The sequence below is a fragment of the Indicator indicator genome, chromosome 1, assembly GCF_027791375.1.
Source record: "Indicator indicator isolate 239-I01 chromosome 1, UM_Iind_1.1, whole genome shotgun sequence".
Classification (NCBI taxonomy): Eukaryota; Metazoa; Chordata; class Aves; order Piciformes; family Indicatoridae; genus Indicator; species Indicator indicator.
Window position 1 is genome coordinate 29,073,854 of NC_072010.1, and position 22,341 is coordinate 29,096,194.

At 40.7% G+C, this 22,341-nt stretch overlaps 1 protein-coding gene across 1 annotated transcript in view; it reads left to right on the forward strand.

Annotated features, from left to right (window-relative positions):
- Window positions 1-22,341, forward strand: part of ATP7B (ATPase copper transporting beta) — a 53,534-nt gene that overhangs the window by 284 nt on the left and 30,909 nt on the right. Inside the window, exon 2 of the mRNA XM_054388144.1 lies at window positions 739-851. Within this exon, the coding sequence (XP_054244119.1) occupies window positions 803-851 (49 nt within the window). The 5' untranslated portion in view covers window positions 739-802. The remainder of the gene's footprint in view (window positions 1-738; window positions 852-22,341) is intronic.

Below are 22,341 nucleotides of genomic sequence, written 5' to 3' on the forward strand. Positions count from 1 at the left end.
TTAATACATTCAAAGTTCTTTTGTTAACTTAATCACAGGCTGTTCAGCTTCTGACATGAGCAATATGAAAACAGTACTGCTGGCAGCCTTACAGACTCCTGGAATACTTTTAATATGTGCATGTCCAGCACAGACTAATTTAGTTGTCACTATTTAACAGTTTCTCACCTTAATGCATATGTAGCAGAAGCTACTGTATCCATGTGTTTAGGGAATTGGCAGTAATTTCAGCAAGAGCTGTGCTGAGCTCTCTGTGGGTTCCCATTCCAGCAGTGAGAACACTGTTAAAAACATTTTCTGTAGAAATTCCATGTGGCTGACATGCCAATGAAATTGAAGTAGCCTTCTCATGAAGTTGGCTTTGTTTTGACCTTCCCAGAGATGTACTGAGTTTTAGTCTTTTGCTGACTCTGTAAGCACTTTTGTCCTGTTTTAATTGCTTTTTTTTATTAAGGTTTTTACTCTGAAGGAAAAATCCATACAAACAGGCTTTCTGAAGTGAGTGGTATTCAGAACAAATAACAGGATCCACTCACAGTGTGTTCTGGGCAGGCCTGTAAGGCATTTGATACACTTTTAAAGTGTCTTTTTGTAACTCTCATTCTTGCTGAGTACTCCACATAGAAGTAACTTGGTAAGATAAAACCACGGGCAAGTAATAACACAAAGAAACTGGATTAATATTGTGTAAGGATATTCATATGACAGTCATGTGGTCTTTTATGCATTCTTGTACAGTTGGTTGCTTTCTTTCAGAAATGTGCATGGTGTAGCACTGAGGCTGTCACACAGAGCTACCAAAATGCCTTGGACTGTCTTTAGCAGGAGAAATCTTAGATCACTCATATACATACACAGTAAGTTTTTTCGGTTCTGAGCACATCTTGTGATAGGCTGTTAAATGTTACAGTTCATTTGTTCTTTATTGCATAGTAACAGGAGGCAGAAATAAAGCTGCACCAGTTGTATATTAAATATTTCTGATGCAAAGAAAGAGAAAGTATTGGAAATAAATTGTGGTGCTAACATGTCTAGGGTAAAACACTGTGGAGATCTTCTTACTGATATGATGTAATACTGAAGTTGTTAAATACAAGCAGTTCTGCTAAAATAGTTTTTAACTGTCATCTTTTCTTTTGAGCTAGATGCTCCAAGGCTCACACCATGTATCTATGAGCAAAACCTGCCTTTTTAGGAAAAGTTTTTTTGGCAGAAGCAATGAAGAATTAAGCAGATTACATCTACACAGAACTTTCGCAAGAGCTGCTTATAAAACATGTTTTTTTATATCACCTTTTGGTATCAACTTAAAACAGGTCGAACTCATAGCTTTTGATTAACAGAAGATTGTTTTCACAAAATTTGTTCTAGTTGGGCAAGGACCATGTAGGAAACCAAATGAATTCCACTGCTGAAGTTTAATCATTTAGATTGTACCAGTGTTTTAGCCTCTTCTGTCAGTTCTCCTAAACAGTTGTCCTCAGGGAAAACCAAAATGAGTGCCATTTTTTAGGGTGAGTGAAGGAAATATATTCAAGCAGTAGAGAGCACAGGCAGAAATAGGACTGCAGGTGATGTATCCCTAATGATTACATCACTGAGCTTGCAAAATAACACCCGAGGTCCCAGCTTTTTCGTCTGGAATTTGAGAGGTTAGGGGCTATTTGTGAGTGTCTGTGGGAACAGACCCAAACTCTTTTTGCTTTCCCTCCTCCCATGTGCAGATACTAATGTCTTGATGGCCATCTACCCCTATCAGGACATGAAAGAGGTCACAAAGGACCACCAGTTTCTTGGTAGTACCTTAAGATCTGTTTAAATCAACTATGAAAGTGCTCAGGAAGCTGCAAAAGTTCAGTGTGAAACTTTTATTGAGCTAGACATCTCCATCCACAGACTTTAAAGAGATCACATACTGAAAAAGAAACACCCTGCACTATCTTGTTCAAGGTGCATTTATGCACGTTTGTGTGTGCTTCTCTTTGCCTCTGTTGGAAAGCAAGGGAAAGTGATATCTGGATAAAAATCCATTTGTTTACACATGAAGCCAGGATGAGGAAGGCAGGATTTGCATTCTGTGCTCATGGCTGGCTCCTTGGCACTTCTCAAGAAAAAGAAAGGAGACAGAAACTGGCTGTGGAACAGGACAGAAGGGAGTTACAATTATTGGAGAAAATTGTTTGACTAGTCCAGACATGAGAGATGTAGGCACTGTGCCTTGTCACCTCTGACTTATTTCTATTCTGAGGATGAAGAAAGCTTAAAAGGTTGGTGATTTTCCCATGGAGTAGATTCAATCAAATATGCTTTTCTGTTAGGTGAACTAGGGCTGCCACACTACCTTTCAACAAGCAAAGGTACCAGGAGGGAACAATAAATGAACTGAGTCTGAATTTCCATGGATTAGTATCTCTGCTTCCCAGGAATTGAGGGCAATTAATAAATCTCAGAAGGTTGCTCAGCAACTCTCAGGATAGTTACCTTCTTTCATACTGAGTAGCAGAATGCATTAATTTTGACTAAAAATGTCCATGGAAGAAACATTCTTTGGAGAGCAGACTGTGGTGAACTTTGGAAATGACAAGAGCTGAAAAACAATCCTCCATTTTCACTGTCTGAAAGCTTTTTTGTCTTTCCTTTTTCTCACAACTGCAAACTCCCAGGAACTCTTCTATTAGGAGTAAAATGTCTCCAGTTTCCTCTCTTTACTAATGCGATAAACAAACACTATTTTTACAGTGGGTTTGAATCATGATGAGCAAGTATGCATGCCACAGAAAACAACCTGAGAAAAGCCATCAGCATTTGAAAGCAGGATTTTAACTGTGTATTTCAATACAAGTGTTAAATATTTCAGATAAAAATACTTGTGAACAGAAAGGGGTTTATTCTATATTGCCATTTCCCTTAGATGTCTCACAAAACATCTGTTTGTGTGGAAAAGATTGTGTAAAATTAGTAGCAGAGTTTCCTGCATTCATACTTTCCTCCCTGGCTGATGCTTTAGTTCTGACATTTCCACTTGAATTCTTCCCTGCTACTTGCTGTAGGCTGCCAGTGTTACTTGCTGTAATATGAAGTATTCCAGCAGAAAAAAACCCAACACAACAGCAAATGTGTTTTAATCTTTATTTTTTATTTCTGTACTCAGTTTCTACTCACTCTGCAGTGAATCAGTATGACTTTAACCAGGCAAGCTCCATGTATCTTAGTGGTCACTTAAAAGTATATTTTGTCCACAAAATATACAGAAACTGGCACCTCCCTGCCTGTGGTTTTTGCCTGAGAGTTGACTGTAAGCTCATGTGAGGTATTAGACCTGGACCTGGACAGAGCAGTGCTGTAATAATTTCTAGCCCTGGATTTTTGTAGCAAAATAAATTAGCAAAACAGCAGCTCACATACCTTACAGTTTGGACCTCTGACAACTGGGAACAGCAAAGCTTCTACCTCATGTGCCTGTAGCACCTTCATTAGAGCTTTCCCTCCTCACTGTTTGCCTGCAGTGTCAGAGGGAATCAGCTGGAGAGCTGGCAGATCTTCACCCATCTCCAAATCGGGAAGAAAACCCTGCCTGACGGCAGTGCTGTGTTTAGGGAGGCCCCTGCTGCTTAATGGCTGGACTCTCCTGTCCTTTCAGTCCCTCTGTGCGTATGGTGATGCCAGAGTAGGGGGTGTGTGAGCAATGCCCTGGTTACTTCACTCCCAAGAGGACAGGAGGGCAGTAGCCTTGTTTTGGCAGCATATGGCAGAGCCCAAAGGGGCAAGTAGTGGAGTAAAGGTGCTGGCCTGGCTGGACTATGGCTGAGCCCCTAGGGCCACAGGGTCATCTGACAGTCTACCCTCTAAAGGGATGATACCACAGAGAGATACTCTAGCACTCTCATGCCTTTTGCTACCCAGTAACTTCAAAAGTACACCGAAAGAGGGGAAAGAAAAGAAGTAAAAGAACAAAATTGATGATGTAGAAAATGGAAACCCTACTTCCCAGGTTGGGGTTTACCTGGAACACCAAGAAAGCAGTTAGGACTTTACTTAGGACTCTGTGTTGGAGCAGCCCAGGTTCAGTGCTGAGGAGTGTTGCTATCAAGCTTTCTTAGGGATTGCTGGAAGCTCCTCTCTTTCATTACAGATGTTGTTTCTGCCAGGATGAGATAGCCAGAAACAAGAGAAATGGAGTTTGGGCTTGCCATTACACATCAAGCCTGTCCTAAGAAAGGCAGTATATTTGTATTCTAGCAGTGCCGTCTGTAATGCAAACATAAGATGTTGTTTTGTCTTTTTATCCTGAAATGAGGGTGATTGTGGTGTATGTAAATGAAATGGAATGAAATAACCTTTTATTCAGAGGCCAAGCAGTCTGATTTGGGATTAGACACTGAAATACAGGCTTAAATCAGAGTTACGTGCATGCCTTCTACAGGGTAAACAACAGCTTACTTTAAAAAAAAATAAAATAATTATTCCCTTTTACTTAACAATTCAGATACTTAACACTTCATTTATTCAAAACAAATGTGAATTATATTTGTAAGAATCCACTACAAATTCCAAGGAATTTACCAAACAGAACTGGAATTAAGAACTCGAGTCATATTTCTAAATGTGGATAGCTATGATCTTTATCAGTGACAGGTATGGGGCTTTCTGACTTCTCAAATGAGCCTTTTTTTTTTTTTTGATACTACTCATTCTCAAGTTGTATTTGAAATACTGCAGTTAAAATGGATAAAGTACAGGTCAAAAGAACTTTTTTGCTCAAACTTTTCTAAGCCAAAACCAGCTCTGAGAAAGGGCAAAGCATGGACAATGTCAGAAAATTAAGTTGCAAACACAGAAATGAAACTACTAGTTTCATTGTGGCACTGCCTGACAAGTTCTGCCTGCCTGCTTCACCTGCCAGGTGAATGAACATTCCTGCAAATCTGGATGCAAATTAATTCATGCAGATTGCAATTGTTCTTTGCACTTAAACCCTGACCCAAAAGGTGTGCCTTTTCCTGTGGTAATGTGATCAGCCTGGCAGTTTCCAGGTACTTGAAAACAAATCCTGCAATATAAATAGATAACAGCAATTATCATAATGAATTCAACACTGCTAAAAGCAGACAAAGTTCCAAGTCCACACAATTTGCAACCATATTAGAAACCATGGAATGAACAAAAATCACTATGTATTTTAGGGGCCTGTTACAAAAGAGAAACTCTGTTGAGTTTTGCTGGTTTAGAGCAAACAAACCTTTTTTTAAATATTTAGAGAAGATTGAGTCTGCTTCCTGAAAGACTGAAGCCAAAGTCTGAGCTGATATGATTGGAAATGAGGCCATCAACTCTTAAGCGATTTTATTCATGGCAGGTAGGAATTTGTTTCCTTGTATTTCAGAGTTATGTACATTTTCATCATGCATGTTTTATCTTGTAGTGTAAGAAAGAATGGTACTTATGCTTCTTCATCTGTTGAAAGACATATGTATACCATTTATGCTATAGAAATTTTTGTATATCTGATGGCTGCTGTTTTTCTTAGTACTTCAGCCAAAGAGTTGCGTTTCTGGTTTCATGGCTCAAAACTAGGAACAAATAAGGATTTTTGTTGCCTCTTCATTGCTAAAAAAGATGTGGCCTTTTTAATTTTCTGTAATAAGTAGGTCAGTTTGTTTGAAGAAGTCAAGGACATAGTTATGTATCATGAATTTGACCAAGCTTCCACTGAACTTTCAGCTACAGCTGACTTCATGAAGGAAATGTCAGGCTTGTGTTTTTGAAAAATTAATGCTTGAATAAAAAGTGCATACATTTACTAACTAGTTCTCTGTTGGCTTATGAAGGACAGTGGCAGAGGAGAAAAGTTGTTTCCCTGCAAGGGCTGGGTTGTTTTACAGGTTCCCCACCCAAGCAATATATTCAACAGTTTGTTGATAACTGTGTTAACCAGCACTCTTGTTTGTCATGTTATTAGGAGCTTTGCAATACTTTGCTTTTCTCCATTTATTTGTTTTGTGGTTTGTTGGTTTTGTGTTGTTTAGTTTGGGTTCCCCCCCCCCCCCCTTTTTTTTCCTTAAAGCTCCAGTTCCTGCAGTTGCATTATCTGGGTAAAAATCCCAAATCAACCAAACTCTGTTATGATGGGGAAAAAACCCCACAACATAAAATTTTAGCTTTCTGTATCTTGAATACAAATAATTAAAAAAAATATCAGAATACTGTCATTGGGTTTCAGCCTCAGATCATTGTTTGTATGCCTCAGGATGGACTGTATTTCATTGGTTTAAAATGATGTCAGGAGGAGAGCAGGAAAACAGTTAATGTTCAAATTTAGAATGGATTTCTAGAGTGATGTGTTCATACTAACACATCCCTCTTTGCATTGACATGATGTGAATGTATCTGAACCACTACCTTTTGTCTATCTGTCAGATTAAGGCAATATGATCCCCTTACCTTCACGCCTCTAGTTTTTATCTTGAACCCAAGCTTCTCATCTTCCAAGGCATTGTTAAGACTATTTAAGATGTTTTCTCTGCACAAGGAACAGGCCAGAACATCCTGTAAAGCCAGGTTTGAATGCACCCATGAAGTATACTTTACCTGAAAACAACTTAGTTCTTGTGTGTTTATCAAATTCTCCAATAGTAGTGGCTAATGTGAAGGGGAAAGCTTGTGTTTTATCAGCTCTTGAGGCTTTAAATCAAAGGGATTTAATTTTCTTAGGATGTCCTGCATTTTCTGGACACTAAAATTAAGTCTCTGCCTGACTAGCAGATAGCTGCAAAGGCTTATTTTCTATTTGCCATCTAAACCTCATGCTACCAAACCTGAGTGACTATTCTGGCAAATCTCCTAGTCTGTACAAAATCTAGCCTGGAATCAGGTCATGATACTTCTGTCAGATGTGATTGCTGTCCCTCAGGTGGGGTCATTTGCTTGGTGTGCATAATGCCAGTGTGCTCACAGAGCCAAGGTATTCTGATTTTAGTACATATTTGCAAGTATGGGCATGCAAGGTGATGATTCACCTAAGCAAGCACCAAGTCACACAAATCTGTCATCCTTTATACATCGCAGGTTAGTAAATCCTTCCCATTTAATATACATTCATTAATATTCTATTCGTCTATTGGTCAGTCCATTCCTTGCTTCAATTTAAAGGTATAGTGTTCAAAAGAACCAAGATGCATGCTCAAGAGAGGGGCCCTTCTTCAAGGAGGTGGGTATCCTAAGAGAGGAGGTGTGTCAATTAGCTGTTAATCACGTTATAATGAGTGCAGGTCCCACAGTTCATCTATAGTTAGCCTATAACCACTAAAACTACTTATTTTCCCAAATTTTTATGTTCTGTTTATCGAGACAGATATGCCTTCTCTTCTGAGGGTTTTCATATATCATTGTTTCTCTCAACCTATGGTCTTTCAGCAATTATTCATTCATTGTTTAAGACCTATGGTCTTTTGGCTGTCATTCATTTATTCTTACCCTTGACATTTCCTCTCTTTGAAACCTGTTGAAGTTTTACATTTTCAGTGAGTTTCATTCTTATTGCTATGAGTAATCCTTGCTTATGGTTTTGACATATAGCAATCATACTTCTAAGGCATCCAAATAAAACATACACAATCCATAAAATAACAAACAAAATTATAAGACTTTGCAAAAAAGCATTGCAACCATCCAGTCAGGGAGTATCTCATTCCATGTAATGTTTTATTTATCCATCTGGTTCCATGCTTGTTCTCAAATCTTGGCTCTTGCCAAATCTAGCTACTTGCTGAATCTGATCAATTTGTTAGTCCAAATGTTCTGTCACATTGGGAGTATGAATATAGCATCTATCATCTGTTGTAAATATAAGGCCAAATGATCTTGAAGGGCCATCTTGAGGTCATCTGTAATTGTGTGTTCAAAGCTTGGAGCCTTATCCTCGCTGCATCTGCTAGTGCCTTTGTCTGTTCTGATATATTGTGTAACCATATGCAATTCTCATATGAAGGAATCTGAGGGCTAAAACATGATTTTAATACCCATCCTGCTACCATTCCGGTCATAGGGTGTTGCCACAGATCAGTAGTGTCTTCTTACATTTCCCCCCATAATTCAGATACTAACGGACTTTTTCTCCAACAGGGGCACAAAATTAACCTTCTTAAGGTGATTACCCTTCTTGGCCTGGTCAAAGATAACTGTGTGGCCCAAGTTCCATCACTAGTTACCCAGACAGTATGTCCCACTGGAAGTGCTGTTTCTTTTTGACAGTGTATATGTGTCTCTTTTACCAATGTCCCAGTCCAAATCACAGAATCACAGCATCACAGAATTATTGAAGCTGGAAAAGACCTCTGAGCTCATCAAGTCCAGCCTATGACATAACACCACATCAGCTAAGCCATACCACCAAGTGCATTCGATCTTTTCTTAAAGACCTCCAGTGGGCAGTCCATTCCAGTGCCTAATCAGCCTTTTTGTGAGGAAGTGCTCCCTAATGTCTAACCTCAACCTCCCCTGGCGCAGCTTCATACTATGCCCTCCTGTCACATCACTACTTGCCTGGGAGAAGAGCCTGACCTTCACCTGACTACAACTTCCTTTTAGGTAGTTGTGGAGAGTGATAAGGTCTCCTCTATGTCTCCTCTTCTCCAGGCTAAACAACCCCAGCTCCCTAAGTCTTTCCTCAAACGGCTTTCCTTCCACCCCCCTCACCAGTCTCATCGCTCTCCTCTGGACCTGTTCCAGCACCTCAATATCTTTCTTGAAGTGAGGGGCCCAGAGCTGCACACAGTACTCGAGGTGAGGCCTCACTGGTGCCAAGTATAGGGGCAGAATTACATCCCTAGTCCTGCTGGCCACACTGTTCCTGATATAGGCCAAGATGCCCTTGGCCGTCCATGCCACATGGGCATACTGCTGGCTCATGTTCAGCCAGCTGTCAACCAGCACTCCCAGGTCCTTCTCTGCTAGGCTAATCTCCAGCCACTCATCCCCCAGGCTGTAGCACTGCATGGGATAAGAGTTTTGGATAAGGTTGAATAATTTCAATATAAGCATCTTTGCCTTAAAGCTCTGGCTATTTGCCCTATCTTTGGACTTCAGAAGGTTTGGTGGAACAACTGTAAATCTGTGTACAATTCCAATTTTAAACTTCAGGGACTTATATTCTGGACTTGGTAATATTCTTCAATAGAACCCTGCCATGTTCTTTTTCTATGCAATCCATATACCAAGGTGTAGGCTGCCTATAATGCCATTCACTATCCTTCATCTGTTTTCCATACTCTTGAGAGCTGCATTCTCCAAGGCAAGTGGTTACAAGATTCTGAACTTGTAGGTAGTTCTTTATTGTGATTATTATTTACATGCCAACACAATTTGCCATTTCCATTTCCAAACATTATTTGTATACCAAATCCATATACCTTTTCTGTCTTGAGATTAAATTTTAAAATGCACGATTCATTGTTTAAAATTGCCCTCCAAGTTTGATTTAGATCTAGGGATAAAATTCCCCAATCTATTGGTGTGATTGGTGACAAGCAGTAATTTGACTACCATTGTGGATTTTCCCAAAAGACTTGAGGAACTGCAATAATAAATTTTTGCCACCTTCATCCCACATAAAGTAGATTATAAAGATGACTTCATGATTCATAGTGACAGTGACAGGTTAAGAGTACTTTGAGTCAGAGTTTTTGGTCTTGTTTTCCAAGAACAGACTCTAGCTCTATAAGGAAATAACGAAACAATGAGAAACAAAATACATATTTCTAAACACAAGAATAGTTGAGCCTGGGGACTGTCAACTTCTCTGCATGATACCTCAGATTCCCAAATACAGCTCATTAATGAGTCTTGGTCATATGGAGCCTGAGTCCTTTCACTGATATTGTGGTCAACCTTTCTTGTTCTGGACCTCTCTTCATTGTAGAATGATGAATCCAAGAGCTGATTCCATCTACTTTTACTGCAGCATACACAGTAAAAGTACTGTGTATGGTCCTTTCCACTTTTCTCTAAGAGGCTTGTCCTTTCATATCTGTATATATACACTGTCTCCAGCATGAAAATTATGTTCTGGGGTTCTTTATTGCAAATACCTTTGTAAGGAAGATAAACTCTGCGATAAAGATTAAACTTTGCCCCTTTGTATGCATTTGATTCCCTGTAGTGACCAAAGAATTCATAGGGTGTGGTTTCCCAGGTAACATTTCAAAAGGGCTCATTCCTCCTTTAATCCTTGGAGTGACTCAAATTCACAAGAGCGTGAGAGGCAAAGCCTCAAGCTGCTTAAGCTGAGCCTCTTGACATAATTTTGAAATTTGCCTTTTCAAAGTTTGATTAATTCTTTCTACCTTTCCACTAGACTGAGGTCTCCAAGGGGTATGTAATTCCTACTTAATCTGCAAAAAATTAGATATGTACTGCACTACTTCTGCAACAAAATGTGGTCCATTATGAGATGATATCCCACCTGCCATACCAAACCTAGGTGTTATTTCCGTTAACATTATTGCAACTGCCTCTCTGCCTTTGTTGGTGTGACAGGAAAAAGCCTCTGGCCATCCTGACAAAGTATCTACTAATATTACTACATATTTATGTTGATTACATCTAGGCAATTCAGAAAAATCTATCTGCCAGTATTCCAAAGGAGTTACCCCTTGTTTCAGAGTTGCTCCTATGACTCTTTTCCCAGTTTTTAGATTGTTAGCACAACAAATCGCACATTTATTGACTATCATATCTGCTATGATGACCTGCATTTTAGGTCCATAGATACTGCTCTTAGCAGTTAAAACCAAAGCATCCCCCTCCATATGAGTTTCTTGATGCAATTGAGCAAGCACAGTTTCAGCCAACTTTTCTGAAACCAATATCTACTTTGTGGGGTTACTGACCACTCTTGTTTGTTCCATGAACAGTCCAGTTGTTCTGCCAATTGATTTTCCATTTCTGTATACTTCAGCGGTGACAATTCCCATTGAATCCCTATTTATGGTGGTCTCTTGAGAATTTAACAATTCCCCTCCCCTTTCCACTCCCCCCATCCCCTCCCCCCCAATTACCCCATGTACGCAAGCTACCCAAAAGCGTGTTTAGAACCTAACCCTCTTCCCATCACTTAGCCCTAGTGCATGGGTAAGTGTTCAGCCTCTCGAGCAGATGTGTTGGGAGGGAGTGCCTTCTAACACTTGGGTATTTGTTACCACTGCATGTACAGCTCTCCTTTTTCCTGCACAAATAGAGCTGCTCCTGTTGATGAAAAGTTCCAATTTGGCATCAAACAATAGATCATCTTGTAGATCTAACCTACTGGAATAAACTTGTTAAATGACCATATTGTAATTCACCAGATTCCAAAACAAGAAGAAGGTTGCTGGATTCAAGACTGAGGTTACATGAAGATTGACATTGTCTTGTTCTAATAGTACAGCTAGCTTCCAATTTTACAGAGTATTGTTTTGCTCTTACCAGTTGAGCACTGGGTTTTGGTTCAGTTTTTACTGGGATGACACTCCTAGGTCATCCAGGTGTTCCTGAGGCCTATACCAGAGGTATCCTGGTATCCAATACTTTAGTGAGGATATTGTCTTCTCTAACAGCATCCAACCTAGTAAGTAGACACATTGGAGCTGTCCAGATGTTCGCAGGAGGAATCTGCAACAAAACAGAATCTTCAGAAAAGGTTAACTGTGAATTTATTTTACATAACACATCTGGTCCAAGAAGTGGCAAGGAATGTTCTGGCATATAGAGAGACTTATGTGTCGATTTAGTGTTTCCAACAGATAATTCCATAGGTTGTAGAAAAGGTCTTGGAATTTTCTACCCTGTGGTATCAACAACACTAATCTGAGTTTTGCTTAATGGTCCTTTACAACTAGTAATTGCAAAATGGGTCACTCCACTATATATTAAAAAATCTACTGTTCTGTTCCCCAGCCTAACTGGGTCGGCTGGGGAGACTTCAGTGACTTCCTCTGGTCCCCTTCAGCCTAACCCAATCTCTGCCATTATTCCTACTGTCTCCTCATTTCTATTCTCTAAGGTTTTTAGGAGATGTGGACACTCGCTCTTCCAATGTTACAATGCTTACAAAAGGCACATTGATAATTTCCTAGAAGGGGATTTTGTTCTCTTTCCCTTGTTTCTACAGCGTCCTCCCTGCCTTGAAATCATCCTCTTTTGCCTTGTCTAACACAATTTTCCTTTATTCTACAGTGATAAAGGTATTCAATAGAGCATGCGTGTCCCTTGAGTTAGGATTATGAGTCAGAATAATAGTTTCTAAAACCTGATACATTCCTTCAGGGTTCTTTTGATAGGAACTTTCAGTCTGTTTCCAGTTTAGCAAGTCAGAAGTAGTGAATGGTGTATGTACAAAACTTGGCAGATCCTGTGACCCACTGCTTGTCTCAAGGGTGCCTAAATTACTGGATGCAGGTGTTCCTGATTCTTCCCTGCGACTGGGCTAAAGTTACCATCTCCTGTTTACCCTTTTCTCTGATCCACACTCTGATCTTGCTACTCTTTATCCACTTCTGTCCTTGTCTTATATGGGGATGGGAAAGAGGGAGCCAGTATCTGTACATCTTTTAGATCCCCTCCACAGTATGTAATCTTTTATCTTTTTTCTTTTTCTTCAATGTGTGGCATTAATATATCCCTCCCTAATTTACGCCTTTTCTGCATATCTGGACAGAATACAGAGTCATGAGAACAACACAGAACATCATTACGTTTCCCAAGTAGGCATCAAAGGGACATCTCCCTTAGCAGCCAGTATGGAACAAGATTGGTCTACTGCTGTGTATCTTCTAATGTGTCTTATGCAGAGCTCTAAAGAGAACCTCCCAGAGGTTCCAATCATTCCCCCCCCCTTACCAAATTTCAAGAATACCTCCTCCAAACACGGTCTTCTTAGCAAGACAGATATACCTCCTTTTTTGAGGCTTTCCTTATCTCATTTCTCAAGTGCTATGGTCATTCAGCAATCATTCATTCATGGTTTCTTAACACCTGTGATCTTTTGACTATCATTCATTCATTCATTCCTACCCTTGACAAGATGGACAACATTGCCCTTCTTATTTTGTTCTTTACTAAGATGCTCACCCCCACTTTGTAGCTAGCACAATTAACATGAACCATAGAGGGCAATTAATTTAGCCAGGAGTGGGAAAATAATTTGAAAAATAGTGTGAATCTGTCAGAGTTCAGCAGCAGTCAATCACAGCAGTTAACTCCAACCAGCCGCCTCACTTCCCTGGCAGACACTGCAGCCCTTGAGGTGCTGACACTGAATTCTTTCTCAAACTGCCTCCTGAGCCATAAGAGAGTTGTAGAGTAGTTGGGACGGGGCAGGACCTCTGAACTGGAAATGAAAGGTAAGTGGAAATTGTTGTTTGGTTTTACAAGATACTCAAGTGTTTTCTGCTTTGTTAGTGGTACCTCTTCTCCAAGAGCTGGTGCTCCTAGCTCAGTTAGCTGCACAGGTTTCATTTGCCATTGCTATGTAGATCTGCTTGAGCCTGTGGATAGATCAAGTGTTTGAAATCAACTAGACTGGTTGAGATATATCCCTTTCTTCTGAAGAACTGTAGCAAACTTTTTTCCAGCCAAATAATTCCTTTTGATTTGGGGTAAATACCTTGAAAACTGAACATGTTCAAAATACAGCCTTGTGTATTGCTTCTCTGCCTTCAAATTGGTATTCAGTACTGTGCCTAAAGCAAAGGACTGTGGAGCCCTAAGCAGTGGACAGAGCTTCTGTCCACTGCTTTTAGAAACAGATTTTTACCTTAGAGTTGCTCAGAAGTTGAGGAGAAGAAGGACAAGTGAGGGGAATCGAACAAAAGATGCTTACTAAACATCTCTTTATTCTCCCAGACTAAGATGAGCTTTACTGTTGAACATGAAACCAAGTATGTTTCATCATATAATAATTTAATGAATATTAGTTGCTTGTAGAAACATGCTAGCTAGGGTTTGGGTATTTTTAATAGCAAAAATACTATCTGTGATGAGTGTTACAAGTATATACTTTACAAATGGCAAGAAACTGGAATTTCAGTTCCCCATTCTAGAATTTAAAATTTCCATTATTTGTCATCAGGATGCAGAAATGAATTTCTGTGTACCTTTGATTTGGGATTAGGTTTGTTTTGTTTTACAAAGACAAAAATCTATTTTAAATACATATATGTTTAGTAGATGTAGCATTAGCATTTAAAGATGATGTAATGAGATGTTTTCACATAAGTCAAATTATATGTTTTTAATTGCTTGTTTCTAAACCAGTTACAATCAGTAATTCCTGAAAATATTTTTCCTTTAACACAGTTTTCTGGAAAGTGTTCCCTTTGAATTCAGGTGTGGGTTTGAGCGATTTTATTGATAAACACAGAACAAACACGGATGCTTTACTCTTTGTAGGAATATTCTTTAGAGGGGCCATTTCTCAAAACGTTTCCAAGATAACCCTTATTTTAAGTTTAATGTTAGCACCATCTTTTATATTAAGATACAAAATAGTGTGCCAGCAGTGTTTTGAGTTCTGCATCATTGGCAGAAGACCTCCTTTTTCCAAAGATGGTTCCTAACTCTGATGTGGAGTCAAGAACTGGGTGGTGTGAGCAGAGTGGTGAATTCATCTTTGTGGGGAACATATGACAGGAAGACAAGCCAGGATGCTAGTGTTCTTGCACTGTGGCTTTCTGAACCACTGTATTTGTGGCAGGGGTGTGAGGGATGTACCTCTGCTTTTGGAAGTAAAAAGAATCCAAATTTGTCCTGTCAGGTGGGTGGAAAGTCTGTCTATTCCCTCAGGTGTTTGTGATGTGACAGAGTTATGATGAGATTTTGACCTTGTGCGCTAACCTCTACATAGTGGTAGATCCGGTGTCCAAAATACTCTGATTAGGCATAATCCAATGATTTTAAGGCTTGCCTGTGCAGTGAGAGCACTCCCTAGCCAGGGAGGATGTGAACTGGAGGATGTAAATTCCCTGCATGGCTATTCTTTCAGTGTCCCTGTTCAGGGGTGTCCTCAGAAGTGGGCTGTGTTACGGTTGGCTGAGAGAATCCCACTCAGTGCTGTGAATTTGCTGCAAGCAATGCCAGAGAAATCTGTTTAGACTTGTTCAGGCGCTTGCAGCGGTGGCACCTGTCGTGTGTATGGCTGTCTAAATGTGACCTTCCTGTACCTGCCCAGAGGATTTAAGGGGAATTGACTTTGCAAAGGAATAAATTTATATATATATTTAAATGTTCTGTTCCTGATTTAATTTGTGGTTGTGTGTGTAGTTTATTTTGTTTGGTTGGTTGGTTTTTTTGAATATAGCTTGCCCATAGAGGCATATTTTTAAAAGTATAAATATTGTACTCTTTTTTTTTTTTTTTTTCCCTCTTGAAACAAAGAATGGCTCTTTGTGTGCCCTTAATGAGTGAAAGACCTTCATTCTAGGAACCTTATCTAATGATGTAATCATAAGCATGTTTTTAGTGTTAGAAGGGACCACATTTTATCTGAGAAATGCCTGGTAATTTCATAGAAGAAGGAAATGGAATAGCATTGCCCTTTGTAGGAGCTATGATGATGCACATGGCCACAATGAGCTAATGCCAGGCTGGCTGAGTTAATTATGCACTGGTTTGCTGCACACAGGTCATGTTTGAGTAGCTTGTGAAAGACAGCCTTGGCTGAGCTCACTGCTATGCCGTGTGCAAAGATTAGCAGTGCTGGACGCAGCTCAGTAAGCACAAGGGATGCCAGTCGATGGGAAGCATTTAAACGGGCAGGAAGAGCCGGTAGCTGAGTGCAACTAGCAGCGTACACAAGGATCACAGGTTACATCTGGGACTTTGTGATGAATGCCTAATAGGCATGTTGATTAGACAGGCAGAATTCTTCAAACTGTTGTAAATGCAACTGAAAGAAGTTAGTTGGAGTTGCAATATTTAGAGCCTAGAAACATAATGGAGAGAAAACAGGACAATAAAATGAAAAGGGAACTGTCCTGCTTAGCTACTTTAAACAACAAAAACATAACCCTGGTGTCTATTCGCAAGCAGCAGGCAGCTCATGATGTGCCTGAACTACTGATTATTGGTGAAAAGTCCAAGACAGGATCTCCAGTAAAAGCAAGCTGTAACTTGCAGAAAGAAGAGAAACTTTTGCAGAGTTCCTCCATGGGAATGCCAGTTAAAAGACAGGTCAGTGAGCTGGTGTGTGTGTATGTGTTGGGAGGGAAGAGATATTTCTGAACTGGAGAATTTAAATCAAAGCATGTTGGACATGAGTTGCATGTTAAAGGAGGTGAAACCTTCTTTATATAAATTGTTTCAACCCGCAGCATGAATGCCTGCCCTGTAACAAGCAGTACCCAAATGTGAAGTCCTCTGGAGATCCCCTGAAAGTAATCTTTGAAAGCACATGTTAATAAGCAGTTAAGCTGTAGCAAGTAATAAGCGGTTTTTTAGCTCCACCTCTAATAATACAGAGTGATGATTCTTAGTGAGGAAAGATATTAAAATTTCTCCTTTTGAACTGCAGTTCCTTGAGTAGTTTGACAGCAGCTCATACCAGGTTATTCTCTGGAATAATAGAATTTGCAGAGACATTAAACATTCTAATTGTAGGTAAGTAGTTTATTTTATAACTTCTAAGAGGATGATGATGGAAGTTCTTGATAATACATCAGTGGGCACATAGTGTTGTATATAACTAGGGCATTTGGGGAGATTGGCTGTGGTGGAGAAGAGGTTTAGAAAGATCAATGCTGATAAAAACATGACAAGATTTATTTTTTTAAAGAGTTTTTTTCTATTTACAAGGTAGTAAATTGTGCCAGTATAGTTTGGATCAGTGAACGTTTAAGGAAAAGAAACTCTCAGAACAAATTTTGAAACTGCATATGCTTTGACTGTCTTGAATAATTACTATCAGACTGGAGTGAAATAACAGCCAGGACAGACCAAATACACCTGAAGGCTTTTTCTGCCTCATGTTTCAATGTTGGCTAGAAAATAATCATGACATAAATAACTTCACCAAATCTATTTTCTCTGTTCCGTGCATAGGATATGCACGTTTCTTGTAGTGGAGTATGAAGAGTATCACAAAGTGTGTTGCTTTGTTTTAATTCTAGGTTAGGAGCAATCTGTTTATGGAAAGGCTTTCCCACTAAACCAAGCATGGTTTATACAGCTCCCTTTAAAGTAAAGTGCCTGTTGAGGTCTATAATGTTCGTTCACTCTGCTGTATGTTGGTGTCATTTCACTAAGACTAGCTGCAACTGCCCCATTGTCTACTGTTGGAGAAACTGGTTCCCAGATGGATTATAGTAGACCCTAGGCAGAAGCATTAGGGCAACTAACTGTGTTTTGAAAACAAAGGTACCATAAAGGCTGCCTTAAAGTACTGTTTTCATTGAATCTTAACGTCCAGGTGGAGAGGGTGGATCTTCCTCCTGTAAGACTCAGGAACTATTTGAAAAATAGCAAACCGTGTTACAAGTAGTTAATGAAAATAGTAGCTACTGACAAACTAAGCTTGGGGAAAGAGGGAGGGAAGAGCAACCGGTTAAGATACATTCAAACAACATGCACTAATGAGATGGATGGACAAGTGGCACTGAAATTTGTTGAGGAGAATGAGTGCTGAACTTCTGCCCCCTCCAAAGTGCTGATGTTATAGACACAAAACTGAAGACTCAGGACCTCAGGACCTTTGATGTTCCCAAGACTTCTCTGTCCTCGTTTTGTTGTTTGCTTGCTGCCTCTAACAAACTAAGAAAGCATCCAAAGCATTTAATTAATAGTATGTGGCTTTTCAGTGCCCAGAATCCAAAGCTATGAATCAGTGGGTTGGGAAAGAATGAAACAGGAAAGGTAAAAGAGTGACAGATGTGCACTCGATGGTGAGAGGGTGGCAGCTGCTCTCAGCCTGTGGTAGTACAGAGAGAAGAGCAGCTCAAAACCTCTGGAGACACCGGGTGAGAGGTTCATCAAGATCCAGAGTCAGTGGATGAGCAAGTTGGGAGGGGCAGAGAGAAATGTGCTGAATAGGCCAGGCCTTGCCTCCTCACTAGCTGCCTGCCTGACATCGTGGTGAGGAGTCTGGTGCTTGAGCTGGGGTTGGGAGAGAGCTTTGCTGTAGCACCAAAGATCAGTGTCCATGCAGGATCTTGGTGTGGGTAATGCTTGGGGGAGCTACAGGGTGCATTGGGCATGGCCTCAGCCTTGTGGTGGAGGTGCTTGCACCTCTTGGAAAGGAGGGGTGAGGGGGAGAAGAATGGGTTTCCTGGTGACAAGCCACCTTATGAGGTCATCATGGATCACAGTGGGGAAGGCAGCATGGGGACCCAGCCTGCAGTGGCTGGTGGTTGGTGCATGAAGCCAGGAAGGGCACAAACCTTGTTGAGTTCACAGCATTGGTTAGGCCACACCTTGAGTACTGTGTCCAGTTCTGGGCCCCTCAGTTTAAGAAAGATGTTGAATTGCTGGAGCATGTCCAGAGAAGGGCAACGAGGCTGGTGAGAGGCCTTGATCACAAGCCCTATGAGGAGAGGCTGAGGGAGCTGGGACTGTTTAGCCTGGAGAAGAGAAGGCTCAGGGGAGACCTCATTGCTGTCTACAACTACCTGAAGGGAGGTTGTAGCCAGGAGGGGTTTGGTCTCTTCTCCCAGGCAACCAGCACCAGAACAAGAGGACACAGTCTCAAGCTGCGCCAGGGGAGGTTTAGGCTGGAGGTGAGGAGAAAGTTCTTCACAGAGAGAGTGGTTGGCCATTGGAATGGGCTGCCCAGGGAGGTGGTGGAGTCACCATCCCTGGAGGTGTTCAAGAGGGGATTGGACGTGGCACTTGGTGCCATGGTTTAGATAGTCATGAGGTTTAGGGTGACAGGTTGGACTCGATGATCCTTGAGGTCTCTTCCAACTTTCTGATTCTATTCTATTCTATTCTATTCTATTCTATTCTATTCTATTCTATTCTATTCTATTCTATTCTATTCTATTCTATTCTATTCTATTAGGACACTGGTTGCTGTGTACTGGGTGAGGGTCTCACCCAGCACTGTGGTTTCTTCTTTGTTCTTTTTTTCCTCAATTCAGTTGTTTTTCTCACATTTATTCTGTATCCTCTCACTGATGTGTTGTATTCTCGGCCTTTGCACTACTAAATAAGAGTACCCAAAAGAAGTAGCCCATTTTGGGGGACTGTGGGGCAGTTTTGCCTCACCAGCTGCACAGGCCACAGACAACAACCACCTTTCCTGCCAGACCAGCCACCAAGCTCTGGATGCTGTAATGTCAAGAGCTTCACACCAAGCCAGAGATAGAGACTTGATGCTTGCAATCCAGCTGTGCCACCCTGCTCTGCTCCACCTTTACACTTTTCCCCAAAGTTAGTCCAGCCCCAGGGCATGTTCCTGTTGGATGATCTCCTCCTTGTTGGCTGGAGGTAGTCAGGATGGGGAGGAGAAGCCTCTGTCTATTCCTGCTGGCCCCAAGTCCTGCTTTGCCCCAGGACAGGCATGAACGCTCCAGATCGAGAATAGAACTTCAAGGGTTGTTCTTCATGCTGGTGGGTTTGCTTTGACATCCTCCTACAGTTTGAGTTGATACTCGTCTTGGGTCCAGTTCAGACCTGTCTCCTGTAGATGCAAATATTTTCCATCCATCTCTGGCATTTCTTTTAAAGTTCTCTCCAGCTGCTGTTGTTTCTGTGTCAATAGGTTTCTTCATTATTTTTTTCTATATTGTTTAAATGAGCTTCATAACACTACTTTCTCTAGGGATCCCTAGCTTCCAGACTAGAGCCTTACTCCGCTGTGCATTTTAAGTTGCAACTTACATGTGCAAAACAAGGGAGGGAAAGATTTGTCAGAATTGCATGTTTTCTTTCTTCTTTTTCTTTATTTTTTTTTTTTTTATGTAGTCACTTCAAAAATATGTGCAAAACCTGTCCTTAAAAGTAAGAAAGGCTCTTTTGAGGCAAGAGACTAAGCAGTACCTGTGGCTGTTTTTTCACACTCCATAGGGGTGTAGTCAAATGTATTTTCATTATTTCATTGAGATTTCTCTCTGGGCAGAAACAAGCAGGAGAGTCAATGTCTGGGAATCCTAGGCACCTTTTTTAGTATTTTGGTGCTGGTTGCTTTCCTGATCCTCTTGCAGATGGTGTCTCTGAGGGGCTGTAGAGTCTCATAGATGCCATTTTATGTGTGGGTGTTAGCTGGTGTCAGGAAATGTTCTGAGCCCTATCATGTGCCTGTGGAAAACTACAGGCACATTTCTGCATGCCTCATCTTTCTGTCCTTATATACATGTAAACACTTTTTACAGATTCACAGATTGCATCAGGTTGGAAGGGACCCTCAAAGGACATCTTGTCCTACCGCCATGCAGTGAACAGGGACACCTCCAACTAGATCAGGTTGCCCAGGGCTACATCAAGTCTGATCTTGAATGTCTCCAGGGACAGGGCTTCAACCATGTCCCCGGGCAACCTGTTCCAATATTTCACTACCATCATTGTGAAGATCTTCCTCCTTACGTCCAACCTAAATCTACCCTGCTCCAGTTTAAAGCAATTGCCCTTGTCCTATTGCTTCAAGCCCTCCTAAACAGTCCTTGCCCATTCTTCTGACCTAGTCTTGAATCACCCCTTCTTGCAAATACACACATAGATGTATTTGTGCTCCCCCCTGTCTTTTTATTTTGGAAGATGTTAATACTAAAGGCTTTGTGTATACTGTCTGAACCTGTGCATATTTCTGGGTTTTGGGGCAAGACTCTACAGTGATTTGGCATTTTTGTGGGTTTTTTGGTCTTTTTTTAAAAGAGAAATAAAGATTTGTGGATTTGGTTGGGTGGGTTTTTTTTTTTTTTGTTTTGTTTTGTTTTTAATATCCATATTCCCTCTCTACTTTTTTCCTTGTCAGTTAAAAATTGTCAGTTAAAGAGATTTTTCACCTACAAAGTATAAACATCTAGTTTTGTCAAGTAACAAACAAAATATTTTTGCCAGTTCTTCTGAATATTGAATAGCTTTTTATCCTAAATATAAAGTGGTGGCAAAGTCTTGTTGTTTCTGTGGCTTGCAATGCCACAGAATTCAAATAGTAGAATCAGTCCTTAGCTTCATGTTTTTCAAAAGACTGAAGGATGAGAAAACACCCTTTAATCTTCTCATACACTTAGTTTAATTGCTTTTATATCCCTGGGTATCTAGGAAAACTGAGAGAGTGAGTGGGTGAGGGGGTGGAGGGTACACAGTGGAGGACAGAAGACCTGTGGTGGTTCTGGGGTTTCGTCTGCCAGTGTCTGCCAGAAATGTGGTGAAGGGGTACAGGAGAGCAAAAGATATTCCTCTCACCCATCTCTCATGCTCTGTTTTGCTACAGAATGCAGAAGACAAGTAGCTTTGTCATGTGAGCCAAAGTAAATGCACAGGGTGAGCTCCTGTAACTCACCCATGGATTTTCACCATGGCGTGTTTGTGATAAGAAGGGCTGGCCAATGCGAGCAAAGTGCCCTTGGTGGGGCTGAGGACAGGAGACAGGGAAGAGGAGATGAGGGACAACATTCAAATTACATTTCTCATGGTTGACATTGCAATAAATGCAAGTCTTAGTTTAAGGAACATTTGAAATATGGTGGATGAGAGACTTTAAATTTTCAAATGGGCTTCTTTTCCATATGCAAGGCCATATTATTATTTCAAACTGTGTGTAGGCACAAATAAGAGGAAATAAGCATATATATTCCCTGTGTGTGTTTAAACAGAGAACCACCTTTGTAGGGAGATTCAATTAACTGTTGAGGTTTTGTTTTGAAAGGAGGAGCTGTCTGCATATTTCCATATATGTTGAGGATTTCAGTAACTTCTAGGGAGAGAAGTGCAAGGAAAGGGGTATGTCCCCTGGGTGCTGCCAGGCCTGTGTGAGGTAAATGGGGGTGCCAGGGCTAAAATATTCCTGTGACTTTTCTTCCCCAGCATCCCTGGAGAGCAGCCTTGAGGTCAAGCAGAGAGGAAGTGGGCATGAGCAGAGAGCTCAAGGTCAGGATACTGAGGGGCTGCATCATAATGCTGAAGAGCTGAAGTTGCTGTTTCCTTCTCCTGTTCTAATAAATATAGTATGGAGAAGACTGAGAGCTAATTTCTCATGTTAAATTTTTGCCATTTTGGTCATGACCCCAGACCTCATTATTCCCAAGCTGTCTAAGCATGAAACAAAATCAAGTTAATGAATTTTGAATACTGCATCAAATGAACAGGATGCAGTCTAGTGTTAATAAGCAGCCTAAATTCTTCTCATCCACACTGTGCTACCAAGGATAGAGTTTT